The sequence below is a fragment of the Nesoenas mayeri genome (assembly GCF_963082525.1).
Source record: "Nesoenas mayeri genome assembly, chromosome: 6".
Lineage (NCBI taxonomy): Eukaryota > Metazoa > Chordata > Aves > Columbiformes > Columbidae > Nesoenas > Nesoenas mayeri.
This window is the reverse complement of record NC_137545.1, coordinates 10289524-10309368: the sequence shown is the minus strand read 5'-3', so window position 1 is coordinate 10309368 and position 19845 is coordinate 10289524. Positions and strand designations below refer to the sequence as shown.

Genomic DNA, 19845 nt, shown 5'->3' with positions numbered 1-19845 from the left:
AACAAGTCTTCACTTTCAGAATAAATGGTTTTGAATGGAGGACACTCCAGAGTGAGCCATTCACTTAAGTTTGCTTTGAGGGTTGTATTAGCAATGCTGCAAGACAGCTTAAATATTTTTCATTTGAGAGCCTCTTTTTCAAAGTACAGAACTTTCTGTGGATTTTAACTTTGAGCTAATACTATTCCACTCATTTTCTCTATTTCGTTTTGATTAGTATAAGATATTTAAATAGTACAGAAGTGATACTTTCTTTTTCTTTTAGGAAAATTATGGCATTCACAGTTCTCAAAGGATGCTAAGAGCACAAATTTAAAGTACGCCAATACTGCCATGCATGCACAAGTGTTTGTACCTCCCCCGGAATTTGCCTTTCCAAAATTTCACTCACCTCATAGTATTCTTACATGAGTTAGCAGTCACATTTTAAAAACACGCTTGTTGTTCACTGCATACTTTTTGGGTTTCTGCTGGGAGCACAAAGGTTCATCAGAACAGTTTTATACGGCTTAACCCAATAAAACTGTGTTTAGCACTGCAGTGAAAAGTGACTTTTAACATTTAGAAAGGACAGAAAGAATACAAACATTAACTCCTTCTGACCAGTTGCTTTAAGTTAAGTCAAAAGCCCTGAAGGAGCCAAGTGTTTCTTTGGAAAGAAACGTGCCATTTACAATTTTGCCTATTTCCCCCGAACCCTCAGGAATTGAGGAGCAGGTTGCAACTCTTGGCTGCTTTTGACCCAAACCCAGACCAAACTCCAGCAGCCACAGAGGCTGGTACCAGGGTCCCAGAAAGGCTGTAATACAGATCAACAACTCTTCACGCCAGCATAAGCTCACTTCAAAATGTATGTGTGTGCATTTAGAGAGAAACCAGGAGAGAAATTAAATGCCCCTATAAAAACCCTACTCCTCCATCAGTTTAAACTGTCACCAAATATACAAAAGCATCACACTGATGACATACATCAGCCACAGCTGTGCTGGCTCAACAGCTGCAATACAGACCTGACCTATGGAAAACGCTGTAGTTGACAAGGAGACTGTGTCACACCCTGTGTTTTCCACACTTCCTAGAGAGCCAATTTTCTTCAAATATTCACTCTGTGCTCTCTCCCCACCACAAACAAACACACTTGGAAAAAAATTCCATGTTCTGTTGATATCAACTCTGCGTTTCCCCTTTCATGTTCTACTGTTGGAAGATATTTCATTTCTTCATTGAAAACAGAACATTTCCAGTTCATTAATTAAAAAAAAAAAAAAAGTTTTGGTTTGTTTTTTTCTTTAAGGTTTGGAAATAGTATTTCTGATTTTTGGGAGATCCTGGGTAGATAATAACAACCCAAAGGCAGCACTGAATACACTGGATAACCAAGCCGTTGGTTTTGACATCTGAATAGCAAGGCTTTTTTCCTTCTGCTGCTGGCTTTTTTGGAATTACTTTTTTCCAAGTAGCAATGAACTCAGAACACTAATCCACTGTATTGGGTTTGGTGTTTTTTTTAACTGCTAATAGGATCAACCAGCACAACTGAAACACTGATCTACAAGTGTGAGCTTGGGCTTGTGCCTTGCACCAGAAGCAGATGCCACCACGCCCATAGGAACATACAGAGAATAAAACAAAGTACTGACAACAGATATTCAAAAGGCCTGGTCACTAAATGCTTTTGAAGATGTCCCATGCATGAAGCTGGCAGAGGCATTTTGACCCTTTGCTACTGAAACATATGGTGATGGAAGTGGCTTCTTGTAAGCAGCACAGTACCCACCTGTCTGGCAGCTGTAGAGCCCACCAAGAACAGTCATATCAGCAATTTAACCCACTGTCACCTCTGGCGATATGAGCTCTCCATCTAAATAGTGGGTAGACAAAAAGCAGTCCCCTGGCCCAACTTCAGGAGCCATTTCTGCTTGAAAGAGTGTAGATTGTAATCAAAGACCTCTTCAAACTAATGCATGTTTGTAAACTGTAATGAAACATTATCTGTATGAATAAATACTGCATTTTGATTTTTAATTAAATGTTTCCACATTAAAAAAAAAATAAAAATCCTACTCCATCTCTTTTGCTTTAATTTCTAGGTGACGCTGGTCTCCTACACTTTACTGAAGACCACCTAATAGTAGAAAACCAACAAACTCCAAAATCCACTCTTTTGACCCGTAAATATAATGTAAAATACCCTAGAGCAGTCAGCCTACTACAAATGCCATCCAACCTCCCATCTTCCAGCAACCTTCCAAAACCCTGACGAATAGGCTGTAACTGCTGACTACAGACCTGCTCAAATATTTGCTGAGAATTGCTTATATGTAACAAAATGAAATTACCATAATTGGGACTAATAATGAAAGTACGCATTCTCAAAAGATTGGTCACACTCAGTATAAATAGTGGTTGCAGGAGAATTTTTCAATACAGAAATTTAAGATATTGCAGGGGGTATTTCATTACAACACAGTATAGTGCAATCATGCTTAAAATGCCTACCCTACCTTACAATACTCTTCAAAGTACATTTCTAATCAAATTAATTCCATACAACAGCATTGTAGAAAAGAACAGTATGCGTGCCTTGAACAAATAACGAAAAGTATATTCCTCAATTTTACATTCTCAGCTGCATTCACAGATACTTGTGTTTAATTAGCATTACCCAAAAGAATTCCAGCCGGTCTAACCCATCTCATACTCCACAAAAGCCATAGAAAAAAAATCTGTAGCTTGTTTTAAATGCCTGGAATCTCCTCCCCTGAATGCAGAGCCAAATACTGAGCTTATCTGGTTTCAAACTGCTCTTCTGAATTGCAGTGCATTTGATTAAAATTTGTCTACCAGAGATTCACAGACACGACAGCACTTTTGCTGCCTGATGGTTCCAAAAGGGCTTTTTAACTGCCTTTAAGGAAAAAAAAATCACTGCAAATAGTTCAGGGTACAAAATCATCTCTGCCTTACTTCTGAAACAAACCAAACAACAAACCCACGAAACCCACAAAACAAATAAACCCACCCCCAAACAGGAGACCCAGGGCTACCTGGCAAGAAGCAGCATGGACTGAGGAAAGATTAGAGGAGGCAAGTGACCCCCTGGAGGGCAGGAAAGCCACCAAAAGAAACTGGACACAACCGTGTGGGAAGAAAATGAGCCCCTTTCCCTCGGCATCTCTGCTGTCTGCAGCACAGTAACTCACGTGAAAGTAAATCCTTGCAAACGCCATCGCAGAAACTCTTTGTAAAGCATCCCGTACAAATGCTTTGCGCAGTGTTCTTAACCATGTGAATTCAGTGTAATTTAATTTGAGAAAGTAAATGATCTCATTCACCCAAACACTTTGCGTGAAATGCTGGCATTGCTTTTCCCTTTCAAAGGAGTGTTCGCAGCTACAATTTAGCACTGAGTTCCCGGGCTAATGAAAGTGCATCTAGGCTAGTAAAACAGACCAAAACAAATCCTTGAATTCAAGTCCTGTTGTGTAACGAGGAAGTTTAATTAAGGCCACACATTACAGCTGTAAACGTTCTCTTATATAATAAGGTCTAAATGAAACTGAACCTAATCAAAGTTACAATTCCTTCATTAGCAAATTACAAACAAGAGCGCACAGCTGACACACCGGCTACGATTATCACAACTAATTGCCTCGTTGTTATAAACCAGCCTGAAACTGTGTTCAGATGTCCGTCTGCAGTAGCAAATTAGGGCCACATCAGGCTATTTCTGCGATCACAAGGGGCTCTTGTAGCGCGATCTGATTTACCCCGCCGCCTGGCAGCACTCGGCCCAATCAAAGCCCCTCTACAAAGGCGGCTTTGAAGCCAGCACAGCCTAGAAACCCGCTCCATATGCAGGCCGGCAGACTGCACTTCATTAGGCCTGTTGTCACATTTTTCCCTCTTCTTATTCTAATGATCCTATTTTAATACACATAGGAACCTCTCCTAATTGATGTCAAGTGAGTGACTTCCACATTCATCACCGGAGCACATCAAACGCGCCTTGGCGCATGGGCCTGCCATCAGAGCGCTTAAGACCCAAGGTGTGTCTGCAACTACAGAAAGCAGAAAAAATAATAAAAAAAAAATAATAAAAATTCGGCATTACCTGTTTAATTGGGATTGCGCGACCGCTTCCAATGCTGTCTGTTCTGCTCTCCAGGACCTTCTTCTCTTTGTCTGGGTCACTCCCTTTCCGAGACTGCAGAGCAAAAAGAAAGTTTGTGCTCCATTAAATGTAGTTGTTCACACAGAGGATACTGGTGTTTTTCTTTTTTAAATTTTTTTTAAAAGCAATTATTAAAAATAAGTATTTCGACACAGACTCAAAGGGCACGGGTAAGAAGCTACAAAAGTACACAACCATCCCAAAATCTGAATATTAAAATACCACCTGTAATTTTCAACCATCCACTTGTTTGAAATGGCATTTGGGTTTTAAGAGTTAGAGTTTCAGTGCCTGGAGACCCAGCAGATCAGAGGACATGTTTCTGAAGTCCGCAATAGTAGCTCCAAAGAAGAATGAAGGTTTCAGCTTCTCATTAAAAAATCTGATACATACACACACACACACACACACACACATTTAACTTACATCTATGTGGTTTTTAGAAATGTTATCAACTACTTAGAAATGCAATTTTATGATGCTGGTTTTGATCACATTGACTTCAATTTTTATTTTTTTTTCTACTTTTAGATGATTAGAAAGTTGGAATTGCAAGAAAAGGTAGTGACTGAAAGTGAAAAAAGTTATCTGAACACAATGAAGCAAAATCAGCGTGAAGAAAATGTTACCAATATTTAAAACCTGAATTGCCTCATCTTGGCTCTCTATCATGCTAGAACTGCCCTAGGAGTGAGCTGACAGGGCTCACTTCATGACTTTATAAAGTTATATAGGTATTTTAAGAAGTTATTCAGATTCCAGTCGATTATTGTGAAAGAATGCACGAGTATAATGATTGTGACAGATTTATTTTACTACAAAAAGAAGACTTGCGAGTCATCCTCCTTAATAACTGAACTGACAAGTGACAACTTCACTCCATTACTTTTCAATAGGAACATTACTCACACAATATTGAAAATGGGAAAACATTTTCATGTGCTTTTCAAATCAGAGATGATATATGAAACGAACACATTTGTAATGTCCAGTGCCACAATGGGAAATTAATGAAAACCAGAGCGACACAAGATTCTGCTTTTCTGTTTTCAGCAGAAAAGAGATGTTTTGAAAGACACCACAATTAGGAGAAAGATTAGGATCGCGGATAGCTAAAACTCATTTTCCATGTTATACAAAGGGATGGAAGGAAGACAAATCTCCAAAGCAGTTGCCTTTGGGGTAAGAGGCAGGAAGGGGAGGGCGAAAACCCGCAGAGGACCCAAAGTAACACCATTCTAAGCCCCACGTTTACCCGCAGGGACCCCGCTCGGCCGGGAGCGGGTTCCTATCGCCAGTTACTATGGTTCGGGGCAATGGAATGACGTGCCGGGGAATTAAACAAAGAAGAAATGAAAGAAAGCAAAACAAGTGGGAGGGATGAAACCCAACGTTCAAGATAACTATTGTTCCCCGTCCTTCGAGTCAGATTTCTGAATCTGAAAGTGCCACTTCCCAATAATACCAGGCAAAACAAAGCTTCAATGGCGGAGAGCGCCCGTAAGTGACATTTTAAAGAAACTCAGTGAAGGTAGCCAAATCCTTGGGAGGGAAGTTGTCAACTTGAATGTTTCTTTTCTATTTGACTTTTTAAAAGAAAAGATCCTGCTTCTGAAAAGCAAGCGAAATACCTACGTGCTATTTTTCATTTTTATTTTTAAAGCATCTCATCTCCCCTTCCATAAAAGGGACTGCATCTGGAAATATGTGCATCTGCACATAGAAGGGAAATTTGCAAAATATTGTCAAATGCCAGAAGTACAGAAATGTAGGAATTTCTGTTAGGAAAATTCTATTCTAGCTGCTTGCAATCACAGAACACACAAAATTTTCAAGGGGAGGATCTTAGCAGGCTCTGCTATTTATAAAGACAAACTGTGCAATGAAATAGAGATATATTCTGATCTTTTACGCTTTTGTATCTATGACAGACACAATGCATCTTACATCCTGTAGTGTAAAAAAATAGACTCTAAACCACACTGGATCAACATTTCCTAGGACTTTTTCTGATGTCACATTTACACATTAATTCAAGCGAAACAGAGAAAGTCCAAAATCATTTTTAAAACTGCATTAATATAATTCAACTCATTTCCTCTTTGCACGAGAAGTCACACGCAGACTTACACAAAACCTCACCCAAGTTAGATCTGAAACCAGAGGGACACAGCACCTGAATTTGGGCACAACTATAACTCTGTACAGCAGTCCAGAGAGCCCAGAAGTAAGAACACTGATTTCTAACAGCAGATACTGAGACATGGAGTTCATTTAAACTTTTTTAAAAGTCATGCTTGCAATTCTTTCAAGATGTGAGATAATAATATTGAATATGGGAAAGGAGATGCATCTTACTGTACCACAAGTTCATTCACCCCACATGGGATCAGACCCGTAGTTACAATCCCTCCTAGGCATCTTAAATCCCCACCTGTGCTAATCACAAATATTTAGTTGTCCCTGTTAATACTCTGCACATAACAAAGGACATCAACCCTTCTGCTAATATTTGATCTATTTTATCACCTAAGTAGAAAGTCAGCTATTGCAATATTGCTTTGCAGCAATTATTAATATTCAAAGTAAAAAAGATCAGATACTGCATTTAATGCACTGGAACATGAACATGCTCAAAATTCTGATCCCTATTCCAACTCAAATGCTGTAAAAGATTTAAGAAAAATCACATGCTTTTTACTTAAGCCAGTTTTCTTCCAGTGGTCAAAGACATTCATGTAGGAAACTAAACGTATTACCTATGCTAGATAAGAAGGGTCAATTTGCAATTAAACAAAATTATATTTGATTCTACACATGATAAAGGCATGAGAAAGTAACATGCTAAAAAAGAAGCACGGCAAGAAACCAAAAGCTAAACAGCAAAATATTTTGATTACAGGGCAACAACATTCAATATGCCCAGATCTTAAAACACAGAACTAATTCTGAGAAGTATTTTGTTTTCCTGTCCCCATAGGATTTTTCCCTCACTTTTCTCCCCAGTTATTAGACATTAAGACAGTAATCAGCATCCTCTCATATTAGCAAATTTTGTTCTTAATATGCTATTCTCACACACCAGAGCTTTAGTGTATTTGTTTGCAGCAAACACAGCTGACTTAACGTTCTTCTCAAACCTTTTTCCGTGGCTGTAGATGGTGTATGTCTCTCTTTATTCACTTTCTCAAATTTACACCAACTCTAATTTAAAACATCCCCGCTTTCTCAAATGTCAACAATGTCTACACAGCCCTTATAAGCATTTTATCCATCCTCGAGACCAGAAATGGTCAGCAAATGCTTTTGAGGGATGCTGTGGCGTCTCAGCTCTATTTCCAGCGGTATTATGACTCTGCAGGCAGTTTCTGGGCTGACACTGACATCTAGTGGGATTGGTAACTCCTGAGTATTTTGGAACACAAAATATAAACTATTTATGATGATAGGGAAGATGTGGCTTTCTAAACGCAACTAATATGTAGCTACAATCACCAGAGGACTTAGATGTGAGCCCACAGAGATCCTGTGTTTGCTATAAAGCATGTTAAGACTGTCAAAAAACTGCTTACAAAACCACAATTACGCATGCAATGCAATCCCAAAGCTTTCAGCAAGACTGCTAAACTAAGGAAATCATCACTTAAGGCTTCATTATCATTTCCCAAACTACTTATGCATAACAAAGACCTATCATATTGGACCAGTCAAGCTTTCTACTTAGTACATTTTTTTTGCCTCTCAATGAAGCAAAGACCAGATTGGGAAGAAAAAGTCATTTTAATCTCCATTCTTTTCTTTTAACCCTGGAAAAAAAGTGAGCTGAGGCTGTATAGTAATAAAAGTATAATGGGGTAGTTATTTTGCAGTAGTTCATGGTCCTCCTACGATAAACCCTGAGACTTCTCTACAAACACAGACTTGCGAAGGCAGCCCCAAGTCAGCAGCATTGCTTGGTATAAGGGCAGGATTGGGGAACAGAGGCCCAGCTTTCTCTTTGATTACTGCCAAACCAAGGAATCTAGACAAGTCTGAGAATTAAAGTGGGACAAAGGCTCCGGAATTCAACCACGGATTCATTTGTTTCACTGCAATTCTCAGTGGGATAACTCCACTGTCTTTAGTTTAAGTCCTCAAACCGAACAGCCCCATGGCAATTCCATGACGTTTTAGTTTTCAAGCCTACAGATCCATTTCAACACTTCTGTGGATTAGACCAGCTCAACTCAACAGGGTTGAAGTTGAGGCTGTGACCACAGAGCGCTACGTAAAACACAGCAAGAGTCTCCTCCTTGGCTCACTCACCGTGAAGAGGTTGGATCGGCGCTTGGACTGTTTACGGACAGGAGTTGGTGTGTTGGCAGTGGGAGGAACATCAATCCGTAGCTCCTTCTGGCTGGTGCTTGGAGTTGATGGGACAGAGGAGGAATAATCACTTAAACTCCCTCCTCCATTACTGGTCTGCAAGGATTAAAGTGAGTTTTAAACAGTGATACACTGCTTTCAAGACATTACAATCCACAGCTGTATCTTATTTAGTCCTGATATAGAACAGGAGCACAGCAGGACTGCCCTACTGCCACTTTTCCACACATTCCTATTTCAAGCTCTTAAATACTTGCCCTGTCATTATTTTCTGAAAATTTAGATAGCTCCCTTGATGCGGTAGGCATGTTTTCATTCTACACAATATACATTTAAGTGGATATAAACAATTTCATTTGTTTTACTAGCATGAGAGTAAGCAAAACACTGGGGAAAGTCTAAATTCTGCTTTTCTAATTCAAAATATCTCAACCAAATTCTGCCCCAATCCTAAGAAAAAATACCTAGTGCCATAGAACTGCATAGCTGGACTTAATGCTAGTCTGGAGACATCAGTTCACTGAGAGCTAATCAAGAAAATGACAATAATTCACTGTTGCAAAATAGCCACTATGGTGACAGATCATTACCAACACACTTGCTGAAGGCACTGGTATGGGGATACAAAACCTCAACAGAAGACATTCCTATTTATTCAAAGTAGCCAAAAAACGTAAAGTTACTTTATATTCTTGTAAAAAATAATGCAGTGGCTCAGCCAATAAAACAATTAATGAATTGAGGTAACAAGTGACTAATGAGAGACTGAAAAGAACAAAAGGTGATTAAGAACAAAATCTTGATTTAAAATTATTATTATCATACCTAACATCAATAAGTACCAAGAACATCATTACAAATGATGTGGAAGCACTCTGGAAAGACAAAAAGGACAGATTTTTGTCCTATCAGATATAAATATGCCCTTGAAGGATATCCAGTGTATGCTGCTGGGGGAGTGCGGCAGGGCAAAGGTGGAAAATCCTGCACACTGCTGATGAAAATCTCACCAGAGGAGCAGCAGCAGATGATGGGTCTGGACAACAACTCACATGTAACTTGTGAGGGGAGAATGAAGGTCTGTGATGCACACAAAACGGTGAAAGAACATCTTTAGAGCAGTCAAGTTTTGTAAAAGAAGTGAGGAAAGAGAGTGAGAGGGTATTTGCAGGATGCCTGAGAAGGAGGATTCTCCCATGAGGCTGAACATGTCACTTGGTCCTGTCTCAGTTGCTGTAGGTAGGAATTCACCAGGTAAAGCTCAGGAAAAACAAGCAGGTCAATGGCTGCTCTTCAGCATCACTCCTGCACCACGGATGGGTCTCATGGCCACAAAAAGCTGCCACAGAGGGAGGCACCAGCAGCACAATGGGACTTCTCACACACTCCTGGGACACCAGCATAAGGACTAGGGTCACAAGCTGCAAGGAGAGGCGAGTGCTCCACATGAAATCTCTGAAGGAGAACCAAGTAGGAGACAATCCACCTTTATATCAGCCAGTTGAGGTTTCTTTTAGTGATTTCAAGTCTTCTTGCAATTCTTCCAGCTTGTTGTTTTGTTTTGGTTTTTTTTAATTCAAGAAAAGAAGGGTAAAGCAGAAGAAGAATGAGACAAGCAGCTCGTGTTCGCATTGACGGGCCAATAAATGCAGACAGAAATCCAGGAATACTACTTCTGAAAGTCACTGTTTCTCTGTAAATAACAAAATGTTCTTCAGCTCATTTCTATGTGACGGGATAGGACTAACATAACAGCAAGTGGGCTTTTTGATGGAGAGGGCTCTCCTCTTTCCCTTCTTTGAATATATACAGATAAAAACACATTAAATTTCTCTTTCCCTTCATTTTAACTGAACTGGAGAAACGTGGCTGTCAGGAAGCCAGACGTACAGGTACTGAAAGTAACGGAGGATCTTGAGAGTGTTTTTATACAACATTTTCAAGTGCCCAGAGGAAGAAGCAAGCAGAATCTGGAGACAGTCCAAGTGTATAAAACAAAGGAGATGAAAGAACGAGAACCGAAAATCATTTTTAGTCTCCTAATAAAGAATGGTAACACGAGAGTAGGACAACCTGGGAAGAAGTGACCTTCATTTACCCCACATTTGCTTGTCTGAGGAGGGAGGAGAAAAATAGAAAAAACAGAAGACAATAAGTGATGAAGATGGAGGAGAAAATAAGATAGATCACAACAGAATTATGCCTCAAAACATTTAGAAGCTTCTTCTACAGAAAGGAGAGAAATAAGGCAAGGAAAGATTCAGATGTTGTACACTGATGACAGGATTTGAACCACAATCTGTTGAAGATAAAAGGATGTAGCACTGTTCTCTTTCATAATAGTCATCATTTTGATAAGTATGTACCTCCACCTTTTTGTTCACTAAAAATAGGTAACAGATTTCTACCCTAAGTACCTATGTCCCTGACAGATCATCTAAATGATTCCCCAATATTTTACCTTTTTAAGCTTTTATCTTATAGCATCATTTTATACTTATTGCAGTGATGCACTGTCACATGGATTTTTAAAAAGTAACACATTCCTGTAGGTACAAGTTATCTCCACACATACTAACCCACTGGACTCACAACTTGGTAAATAAACTTTTGCAATTGTTTCCAAATAAGCCATGTCAAAATCACTTTATGGGAAAAAATAATTATGTACTACAATAAAAGACTTAAAAGTGGGAAACTTCAAGGCTTTCACAGAATCGAAGCATGGCCACCAATACTGAACAGGCTCCTCGTTACGGTGTCAATAATTTACAAACATAAAAAAACTATACGGTCGCCCTGAGAAACCTGAATAGAGAGAACGGTTTCGACAAGAAAGAGTTCAGACACGACTTCAAAATTACAGCCTGCACAGACTGGGGCAATGAAAACTGCAACTAGACAAGAACCTGGAAACCAAATCTCTGGTAACACCTGAACCTAACGCACTGCTCAAGAAAACAAAAGGTGGTGAGTGGCTCCTCCAGGTTGTTTGCCTGCACCAAATACAAGTCTAGGGACCTTATCGCATTAAGATAATAGACAGCAGTTTCCTACCATCAGTATGCAAGCATTTAATAACGAGTTCGCTGGAGTGAAGTACAGAATTTAGGACACATGGCAATAACTATAATTCACAGAACTAAACGTTTGTCCCAAGTCATAAAAATCAAGTCAGCGAATCTGAAGAACAACCTTCCTTACAGCACATGTAAGCCAATACACATCAAATATAAACCTCTTTGCTGACTACAGACAAACTGGTCAAATATGTGGCAGTCAAAACCAATCAAATAACCACTCCAATACCCATTGGGACATTACACAGCTTAACATTACCTTTTCAAGCAGGTTTTTCCACTAAGCTGCTCTCAAGACTTGGACATATCTAAGATGTCAGCATAAAGAGCCATTTCTGAGTGACTGTTCTAACTAGAGTCATGGCAATAGTGACAGAGGTCAATCAAATGACTCTAGGTAGGGAAACTATTAGCCCCAGTAGAACCATTTACACTGATACAACCCTGCTTGGCTTTCTCAGGTGACAGATTTTCCCATCCTCATTAAGGCAGCGTGCCCATTTTGAAACGTGCTCGGCTTCTGGACACGCACAGCACAACCTTGTCTTTTCCTGCTGGAAACATGCATGGCCTGGTGGTGGTCAACGAACTTCAGCACACTGCTACCCAAAACCCTGGATGTCTTTCATTTCATTACATAACACGCATCGTGCGAACGGCCCATAGTTCATTAACAGAAATATATAGCTTTAGTCTCTATACGGGCTTCTAGCTTTGTTGCCACGTAGAGCGATGATGTAAAAAACTCAAGGTCACAGCAGCAAGCACAAATTTAGCAAATTTTGTCACTACACTATTAGCAGACAAGAGCTCAGATGAAGCTACCAACCTGCCATAACTTGACCAAATAGGTCCATTCAATGCAGTTATCTCAAAGGCAGACACCGCTAATGAAAGTGTTAAAGCCTGTACTGTCTGGAATCTCATTACCTCATTAAAAAAAAGCCCCAAAATCAAAGAACAAACAAACAACAAACTTTGTATACAATGTCCAAAGTTCTGTGCAGAAAAGGGTTTCAATCAATTCAAATTCCGCACTTTCATAGCTTTTATATATTTCAGATTTCCTTAGTAAACAAATGGGTGAGTAATTTACCTGCTGTGACAGGAGCTCAGCAGTTACCTGCATCAAGAAAATGTTGGACTTAACCTTATTTTTCCAAGAGGTATATTCCTGACTGGCCAATTATACAAACACAGCAAAATATTCACCTTATATCTTCTATAAATTACCTGGTATTGCCAAAGGATTCATAAAGCTTACATAGTACAAATGTCAGGCCAGACCACTACATGAATAAAGCTGAAGTTTTTCTTCTTGACAAGTAACCCAATACAAACAGAACCAACGTTTGTTTCTGCTCTCTGGATATATCATGATGCCCTCCAGAAAAATAATCTCTAACCACTTCTTGAGAAGCAAACAAAGGCAGCAGATCCTAATTCTAAAACAGGCAAGAGATTGCCAGGGCTTCAGGGAGCCTGGGAACAGCTGGAATAAAGCAAGCCTTGATGAAAAGCACACTTCACATACCTAGGACTGAATGCATTTGGTGTCTGCACCTTCTGTTCTTGAGGAAAGTGGAGAAAAGTGTATTTATATAGAAACACAGACACCGCATGAAAAATTATTTAGTTGGGACACATTTTTCTTTTGCCACTTGTCTACGATTTTTCTCTCAGAAGTCACATTATCTCACTCTTCCACCTGAAAACACTATAGGTGGGAGTCCAATTCATTCAAGGGATTTTGGTGATACACAGCCACACACCCGAATACAGATCATGGAGGAAACTGTTCAGTCATCATCTCAGCCAAAAGCCAGAAAGCTTTGAGCATGCTACTGTGGAACACAAATTTGACAGTAAATTTCAAGCCTAGGTCCAGAAAAACAGCTCTGGAGATTTCAGTAAGTCTAGCCCTCCACAGCAAGATCAAATTGTCTTATAATAATTGTAGTGTTTTCACCTATGCAGTAGTTTAACCTCACCCTTCGGGAAATATTAGAACTTTTGCCTTTTCTCCTTGTAACAGCAAGTCAGAGGAAAGAGCTGATCTGTCCTATCAGACAGACCAAAGAGCACCAAGAGAGTCTGACAATAACTTCTGAAGATAAAGTAAGCTAACACATTAAAAAATAATCTCAAAGAAATTACTAACAACATTTAGTTAACCAAATGTGACAATAGGCTTCAATAATACAGTGGCAGCAATTGCGTTATGAACTGGAAAATCTAAGATCAAGTCTGAGTCTGAAGTTTAAGAGACCTTAGAAAGGAAAAGGTAACAATGGGCATAACAAAAACTAACATGGGAACGTAACCGCGGTTCTGTGAAGACAGAGAAAGGAGGAAAAAGTACACCAAGAGATGCCCTGAGTTTTACCAGTTGAGTCCTGAAGGATGCACTTCTGTGTGTACTGTATGTGAAACTACGCACATGAATGAAGAGTAATATATACATACATACACATATATATAATGCTTATCTTAAATAAATGCTAGAGATTACTTAGAAATAGCCCTGTAAATACAAAAGGAGTATGATGTATGCTGCAATGGTATTAAATGTTGTTTTCACCTGACTTTTAGTTTTCACTTTGCCATTACATGAAAAAGCAGAAGCAGCAGCTAGTTAAGCAATGGAGTCTCTCTTTTATTCAAGTGCCCAAACTATTACAACAGAATATTTCATGCCAAATGACCCCCACTATAAATGAGATAATTGTACCCGACTATTTAGTGCTTATCCATAATCAGGTAATGATACAGTAAAACAATGAATGATTACGCTGACTGCACTTTGCTTTTAATAGTTTAATTTACATATTTAGACAATCGTGTTGCAGTAAAAACTTTATGGAGGCATAGTGCAAGCATAAATAATGCATCTTTACAGATTAGCTGTGGGTAGTAAGGAGTAAGCTTGTGTGCTAGCCATATCTGAGCTGCAGTTTAGTAAAACCTATGTTAAGCTCCATACTTTTCTGTGGTATAATCCCAGTCTCCTAGGGGAATGACTCTGCTGACCAGTAAACACATTTCTTTGCACTCTCACAGCAGAACATAAACAGCTGAATGCCAGGAAAGATAGCAAGTGTGAAAACACATGCAGGCTCCAGATTTCAAGGAAATATAGTCCCTGGTAAATACTATTTTCATTTTCACCTTCAAAACTGCAGCCCACCAGTAAGCTCACACTGCTGGGGACTCCTAGCTGGCACCTCCACATCATCAATTTGTCTGAAGAGGGGCCTGAAGTCCTTCCCACAAACAGTAACTACAGGTGTCGTGCCACAGGATTTTCATGTTTTTACAACAGTGTAAACTTAAAAATAGACTCAGCCCCAGGTAACTACTCAATAGGTTATCCACTACAGGGCTGCTTCACACAGATTTCTGATGCATCTTGAGCTCAGGTGGAATGCACCGAGGATCAAAGGTGATGCCCACCATAGCAGCCTCCTGGTTTTTGGAACAAGATGATCTCCACTTTCAGGGTCTAGGCAGAGATAAGAGCCCTTTGGAACTGTTATATACTGGCACTATTCTTGCAAGTTAATAACTTAAAAATGCCTTCCTGATAAGCCAGGTGTAAAAGACAAGCAACTCCTTCAGCACAGGAATGAGTTTAGGGGAAAGGAATGTCTGTGTGGTTTTGTGATGTAAGGTCAACTTGTGATATTTTGCATGGTCTACAACCATATCATGCCTAGAAGGACTGGCAAGGGGTGGGAGAAATCAAAGGTGGGATAAAGATGGGGAGGACACTAGATCCAGAAGTGACTGGTCTGTACTCTGCAAGTGTGCATTTCTTCTTGATAGCCGAAGTAAAAAGACCTATCCCAAGATGCCCTGTGGCTAATAAGAGGCCTTCAAGACACTAAACACCACTTCCTTGTCTCCAAACAACTCAGTCTACCTCCTGAAGTCTTCAGAAAAAACAGAACGTAAGCTGCTGACTGAAGTATTTCTCGATGCTTCAGACAGATTGTTTCCTAGCAGATTATAAGCAATATTGCATCATCCTTCTTGTTGACAGAGTATACAGTAGCTCTGTCCATCACAAATCATGAATGATACTCTTGGAGTGGAGAATAAAATTCTTCGTGTGCATTCTGTGCTGCCTTGAAAGCCAACATATGTATGTGAAATACTTGCACCAAGGGCTGACTCTGGCTATCAAAGGCTTCCAAGTAAAACCTTCACCTGGACCGACACACATGCATTATAAACAAGAAGTCAGAGAAGGAAAACAGAAGCAGCACCTACTGCAAACACAAGTGGAATTTTTCATTGGAATAGGAAGTACCTCATTTTGTGACATGGGACTCTGGAAATACATAAGTGCATGAGCATAAATATATTTGAGAGCATCTGCTGGAAGGGATGTTACCTCAGTGTCTGCTACCTAGGACTTACGGACATGAGTATAGATATGCATCCAAACACACAAACAAGTCCTTCACTGTTTGAAAACAAACTGCTGGGTGGAGAATCCCTTGCTGGTATTAAGCCTTAGAATTTCCCCCAAGGTATCCTAAGGACCAGACTCAATAAGGTGACAAGGTTTTTTTTCTTTCATTTTTTTTTTCCCTTCTGTAAAGCCTAAGCTCTTGACTGCAAAGTCATGTGTAGAGTTTGTGGGAGTTAGATCACCAGAGTGATCCAACCAGAAAAGGAAAAATATCTCACTTTATCTGAAGTGATCTGTGTAACCATTTCTTCTGAAGGCCTTCACTCCTGTGGAGAATGCAAGTGGCAGGGCACTGTAATGGCAACATTTTTGATTCATGGTAGAAATCTTCAATGAAACATCATTACGTCAGAAGAGATGTTCTAAAGGGTAAGACACCGGGCAGTCTTCCAGCCAAGATCAGAGATGGTAAATCTTCCCCCAGATCATCTGAAACTTGGAATTGCAGTTGCAAAGTTCTTTTAAGTCTAGGATAAGGATTCGGCTTCCTTTCCTTAAACAAGGTCGTACTGCCTTTCAGTGTAGCACAAAGGCGATAAGACACGAAACAGATTTATGGCCTATACTCTTAGATGTGACATCAGCCTCAGAAGACAGACAACTTTGACTGGTATTGCAATTGCCCCATTAGATAATTATGGCAGCTGGTAAAGGAATAATATTATTTCATGTTTATTGAAACAGATTGTAGGGATCCTTATCACAAAAGCTACCTTGTCTTGATTTTCCCAAACAGTCCTTATCAGTGGCAAGAAGTTTGCTGTGTAGGTGAAGTACTTGTCCAGAATTTGGTATCTGCTGTTGGCCTCCAAAGTAGACTTCAGCAGGAAACTGGTAAGAATCTAGACATTTCATGTTCTTCATCAAACAAACTTCATTAACAAGAAGGGTGACCACAACTGCGTAGGACAATGCAGAACATAGAGATGCGGCTGGCTAAGAGTGGGATGCAGAAAGCATCATCTACCCTCCTTAGAAGGTCTTGAAAAACTATATAGTCATCAGCAGATGTGTAAACTAGGTCATTCCTGGGTCCAAGGGTAAGATCAGTAGTGGAAATAGTGTCATTTATTCTCCACATTTTGGTGACAACATGTTTCCTCTTCCACCACGGAATAGGACGTGTCTCAGTCCCTACAGGTAGCACAATTCCTCTCAGTCTAAAAGTGTGAACATACACAACGGTGTGGAGAAAATGGTTTAGAAGAACAGCATTTCACGCAGAGGGTTAGTTTCAAGCGCTTGTGGCAATGAACTGGTCAGAGAGAGAGTGGCTGGGGAAACTGGGTAACGTCACATATGACAAGAAAGAGGAGAACATCTTTTGCATGAAGAACTCGCATTTCACCAGAAGATGCCAGGGTTCTTCAGAAGACTCATGCACCTTAGCACCTGCTTTAGAAAGGGGGTTCTGAACTTCAGGGTTTTCTTTTGGCATAATCAGCAGAAGTGAGAGTCACAGTACGAGGCTGGTATTTGGACTCAGTTCAAGGCAGAACATTTCACAGCAAAGAATTCTAGGACCAAGCTGGAATATGCATCTTTAGAGTTAATTCAATGGTGGAAGCTTCCACTGGGCAAAGGAGGAGATGGGTCACTATGACCACAGAAGAACCAGAGCCTTCATCCTGTGGTGTAAATCTAAATAAAGTACTTTCAGAAAACAGTAGCATGTAAATTAAAGAAAACCAAACCAAACCAAACTACAAAACATTTCCCCAAAAGATAAAATACTTCCTCACTATACTTCTTTTTGTCAAAAAGCAAGGCACTCAGTGTGGAAGAAAGGTCCATAGATAAAACAAAACCTCACTTGGGTGGCTTAACACTGAAACGTAACCTTAGTCGACATTACTGGTATATTATTGAGTTTAGACTGGAGAACACGTGAGGAGAGCTGGTGGATATCAGACATCTCAAGCAACTATAGTGGCCATCAGGAAAACAGGCCACAGCTTTGCTCACAGACTGGAGAGGTCAAAATGATGGCCCTTGGCATCCATCTGCCGAGGGCGCAGAGCGGGAACACAGCCTGCCTGGCTGCCAAGGTCTTGGATCGGAATGACTGAGCTGATATACATCCTAACTGTGAATGTGCGCAGAGATTATCACTTGACACTAAAACCCAAAGATACTGAGGAAGGGTATCACAAGGGAAATACAAGGGAGTGTTTTAATGTATGTGGCTAAAAATTGTGCAAGTTAAAAAATCTTGGTACTAACCATACGTTTCCAAAAAAATACCATCAAGGCCAACAGGCTTTCCTGCCATATGTTAAGGTAGCATTTTGCTTTGTTTTTACACATAGTATCTACAAGTCAATAGCAACATATATTACTATGCCATTAAAGAGGAATCATTTCAACTGAGCATAACAGAGACAGGCAATTACAACTGTGCACAGTGCTCACAAATGTAAAATTCTAGCACACTAAGCACTGAGATACACCAGCTATTATCGCTCAGCACACAGCTGAAGGAGAACAATAACCAAAAACATAGAGAGGTAATTTTAAAACACAGTACAGCAAACCCTGCTGTCATAACAATTGCTCTACTCAGAACAGCAGGCTGCTGGGCATAAATCAGTACCATCAAAGATAGCTTTCAGATCAAACTATTTTACTGCAGCAGTTTCTTGAAACAAAGTCAAGCCAATTAAAAAAAATATTGCTTCAAACTACAGATCACTGATACCTTTCATAAAAATGCCAACTATCTATCAAGCAGCAAAAAGAGCACTGGCATTAAATACATTAGATGAAAAGCAACCTATCAGTTCCTTTTTGAGCAAACATTAGTTGTAGTCTGTACCTGGCTGATATGTACGGCAGAAACCTGGGCAGAACACACAGATGAGTGGCTTGGGGAGTTTGGCAGAGATTTGCAGGGCCCAATCGAGAGCTGCTGTTTCTTCCTTGTTGCAACGATCTTCTGAGCAACTAAAGAAACACAAAACATAGAAGCAGGTAAGCCACAGTACACCCTGGAAAATATGATACATCAAGAAATACACAGAAGACATCAAAAATGGTTTTCCATTGCCAAGGCTTGCTCCAAAACCTGATTGTAATAGATGCAATTAAGGTGATGGATACTAGTGGTCCAGAATATGGTCCATGTGAGACTCTGGCTCTGTTCTCCACATGGATGAAACTGCCCCAGAACTCTCACTGCACCAGTTGAGCATCAGAGAACCAGTAACATTCAAGCAGAAGTGGAAAAGGCAAGTGTGCAAGTTTCTAGAAGCAATACAAGGAATGCTGTAATGAATCCACTATAGGCTTATAACATACCAACAAAGCTTATAGTAATACACATTTTCCATTCTTCTTTAGGATGTTCTCCTTGCAGCAGAAGATAAATATGAGCAACACCTGACTAAGAATCTAGTTCAAGTGCATCTCTGTGCTATTTACTGATATGATCCTGGAAGGAAAGTGAAGGTTCATTAGGAAATCTCACTCCCCATCCAAGCCGGTTTAGTTTACAAGAAGGTTTGTATTCTCTGCTGCTGAGGAATAAGGTGGACTTTTCTTAATTACTGGCCACTGCATCAGGACAATCAGTTTTGGAAGCCACAAGTTTAAAGCGTTTGAAACAAATGATAATGGGAAAAATAAAACTGATAAAGGGTACCTAACACAGAATACCTAGATCAGTGGTGTCACACATCACATCCCATTCAAAATCATTATGGAAAGAGGCTACTTCACGATTTCTAGTTTTAGTTTCGTTATTTACAGCA

The 19845-nt window shown here is 39.9% G+C and overlaps 1 protein-coding gene across 6 annotated transcripts in view; it reads right to left on the bottom strand.

Moving 5' to 3' along the window:
- The window catches only part of AGAP1 (ArfGAP with GTPase domain, ankyrin repeat and PH domain 1), a 361066-nt gene that overhangs the window by 174074 nt on the left and 167147 nt on the right, over positions 1-19845 (bottom strand). For 5 of the 6 annotated variants that reach the window (XM_080347158.1, XM_080347153.1, XM_080347156.1 and 2 more), the window contains 3 exons: positions 18912-19039; positions 8480-8635; positions 4115-4207 (listed from right to left, as the gene is read on the bottom strand). In XM_080347158.1, coding sequence (XP_080203284.1) covers positions 4115-4207; positions 8480-8635; positions 18912-19039 — 377 coding nt within the window. The remainder of the gene's footprint in view (positions 1-4114; positions 4208-8479; positions 8636-18911; positions 19040-19845) is intronic. The other variant, XM_080347155.1, reaches the window with a different exon arrangement.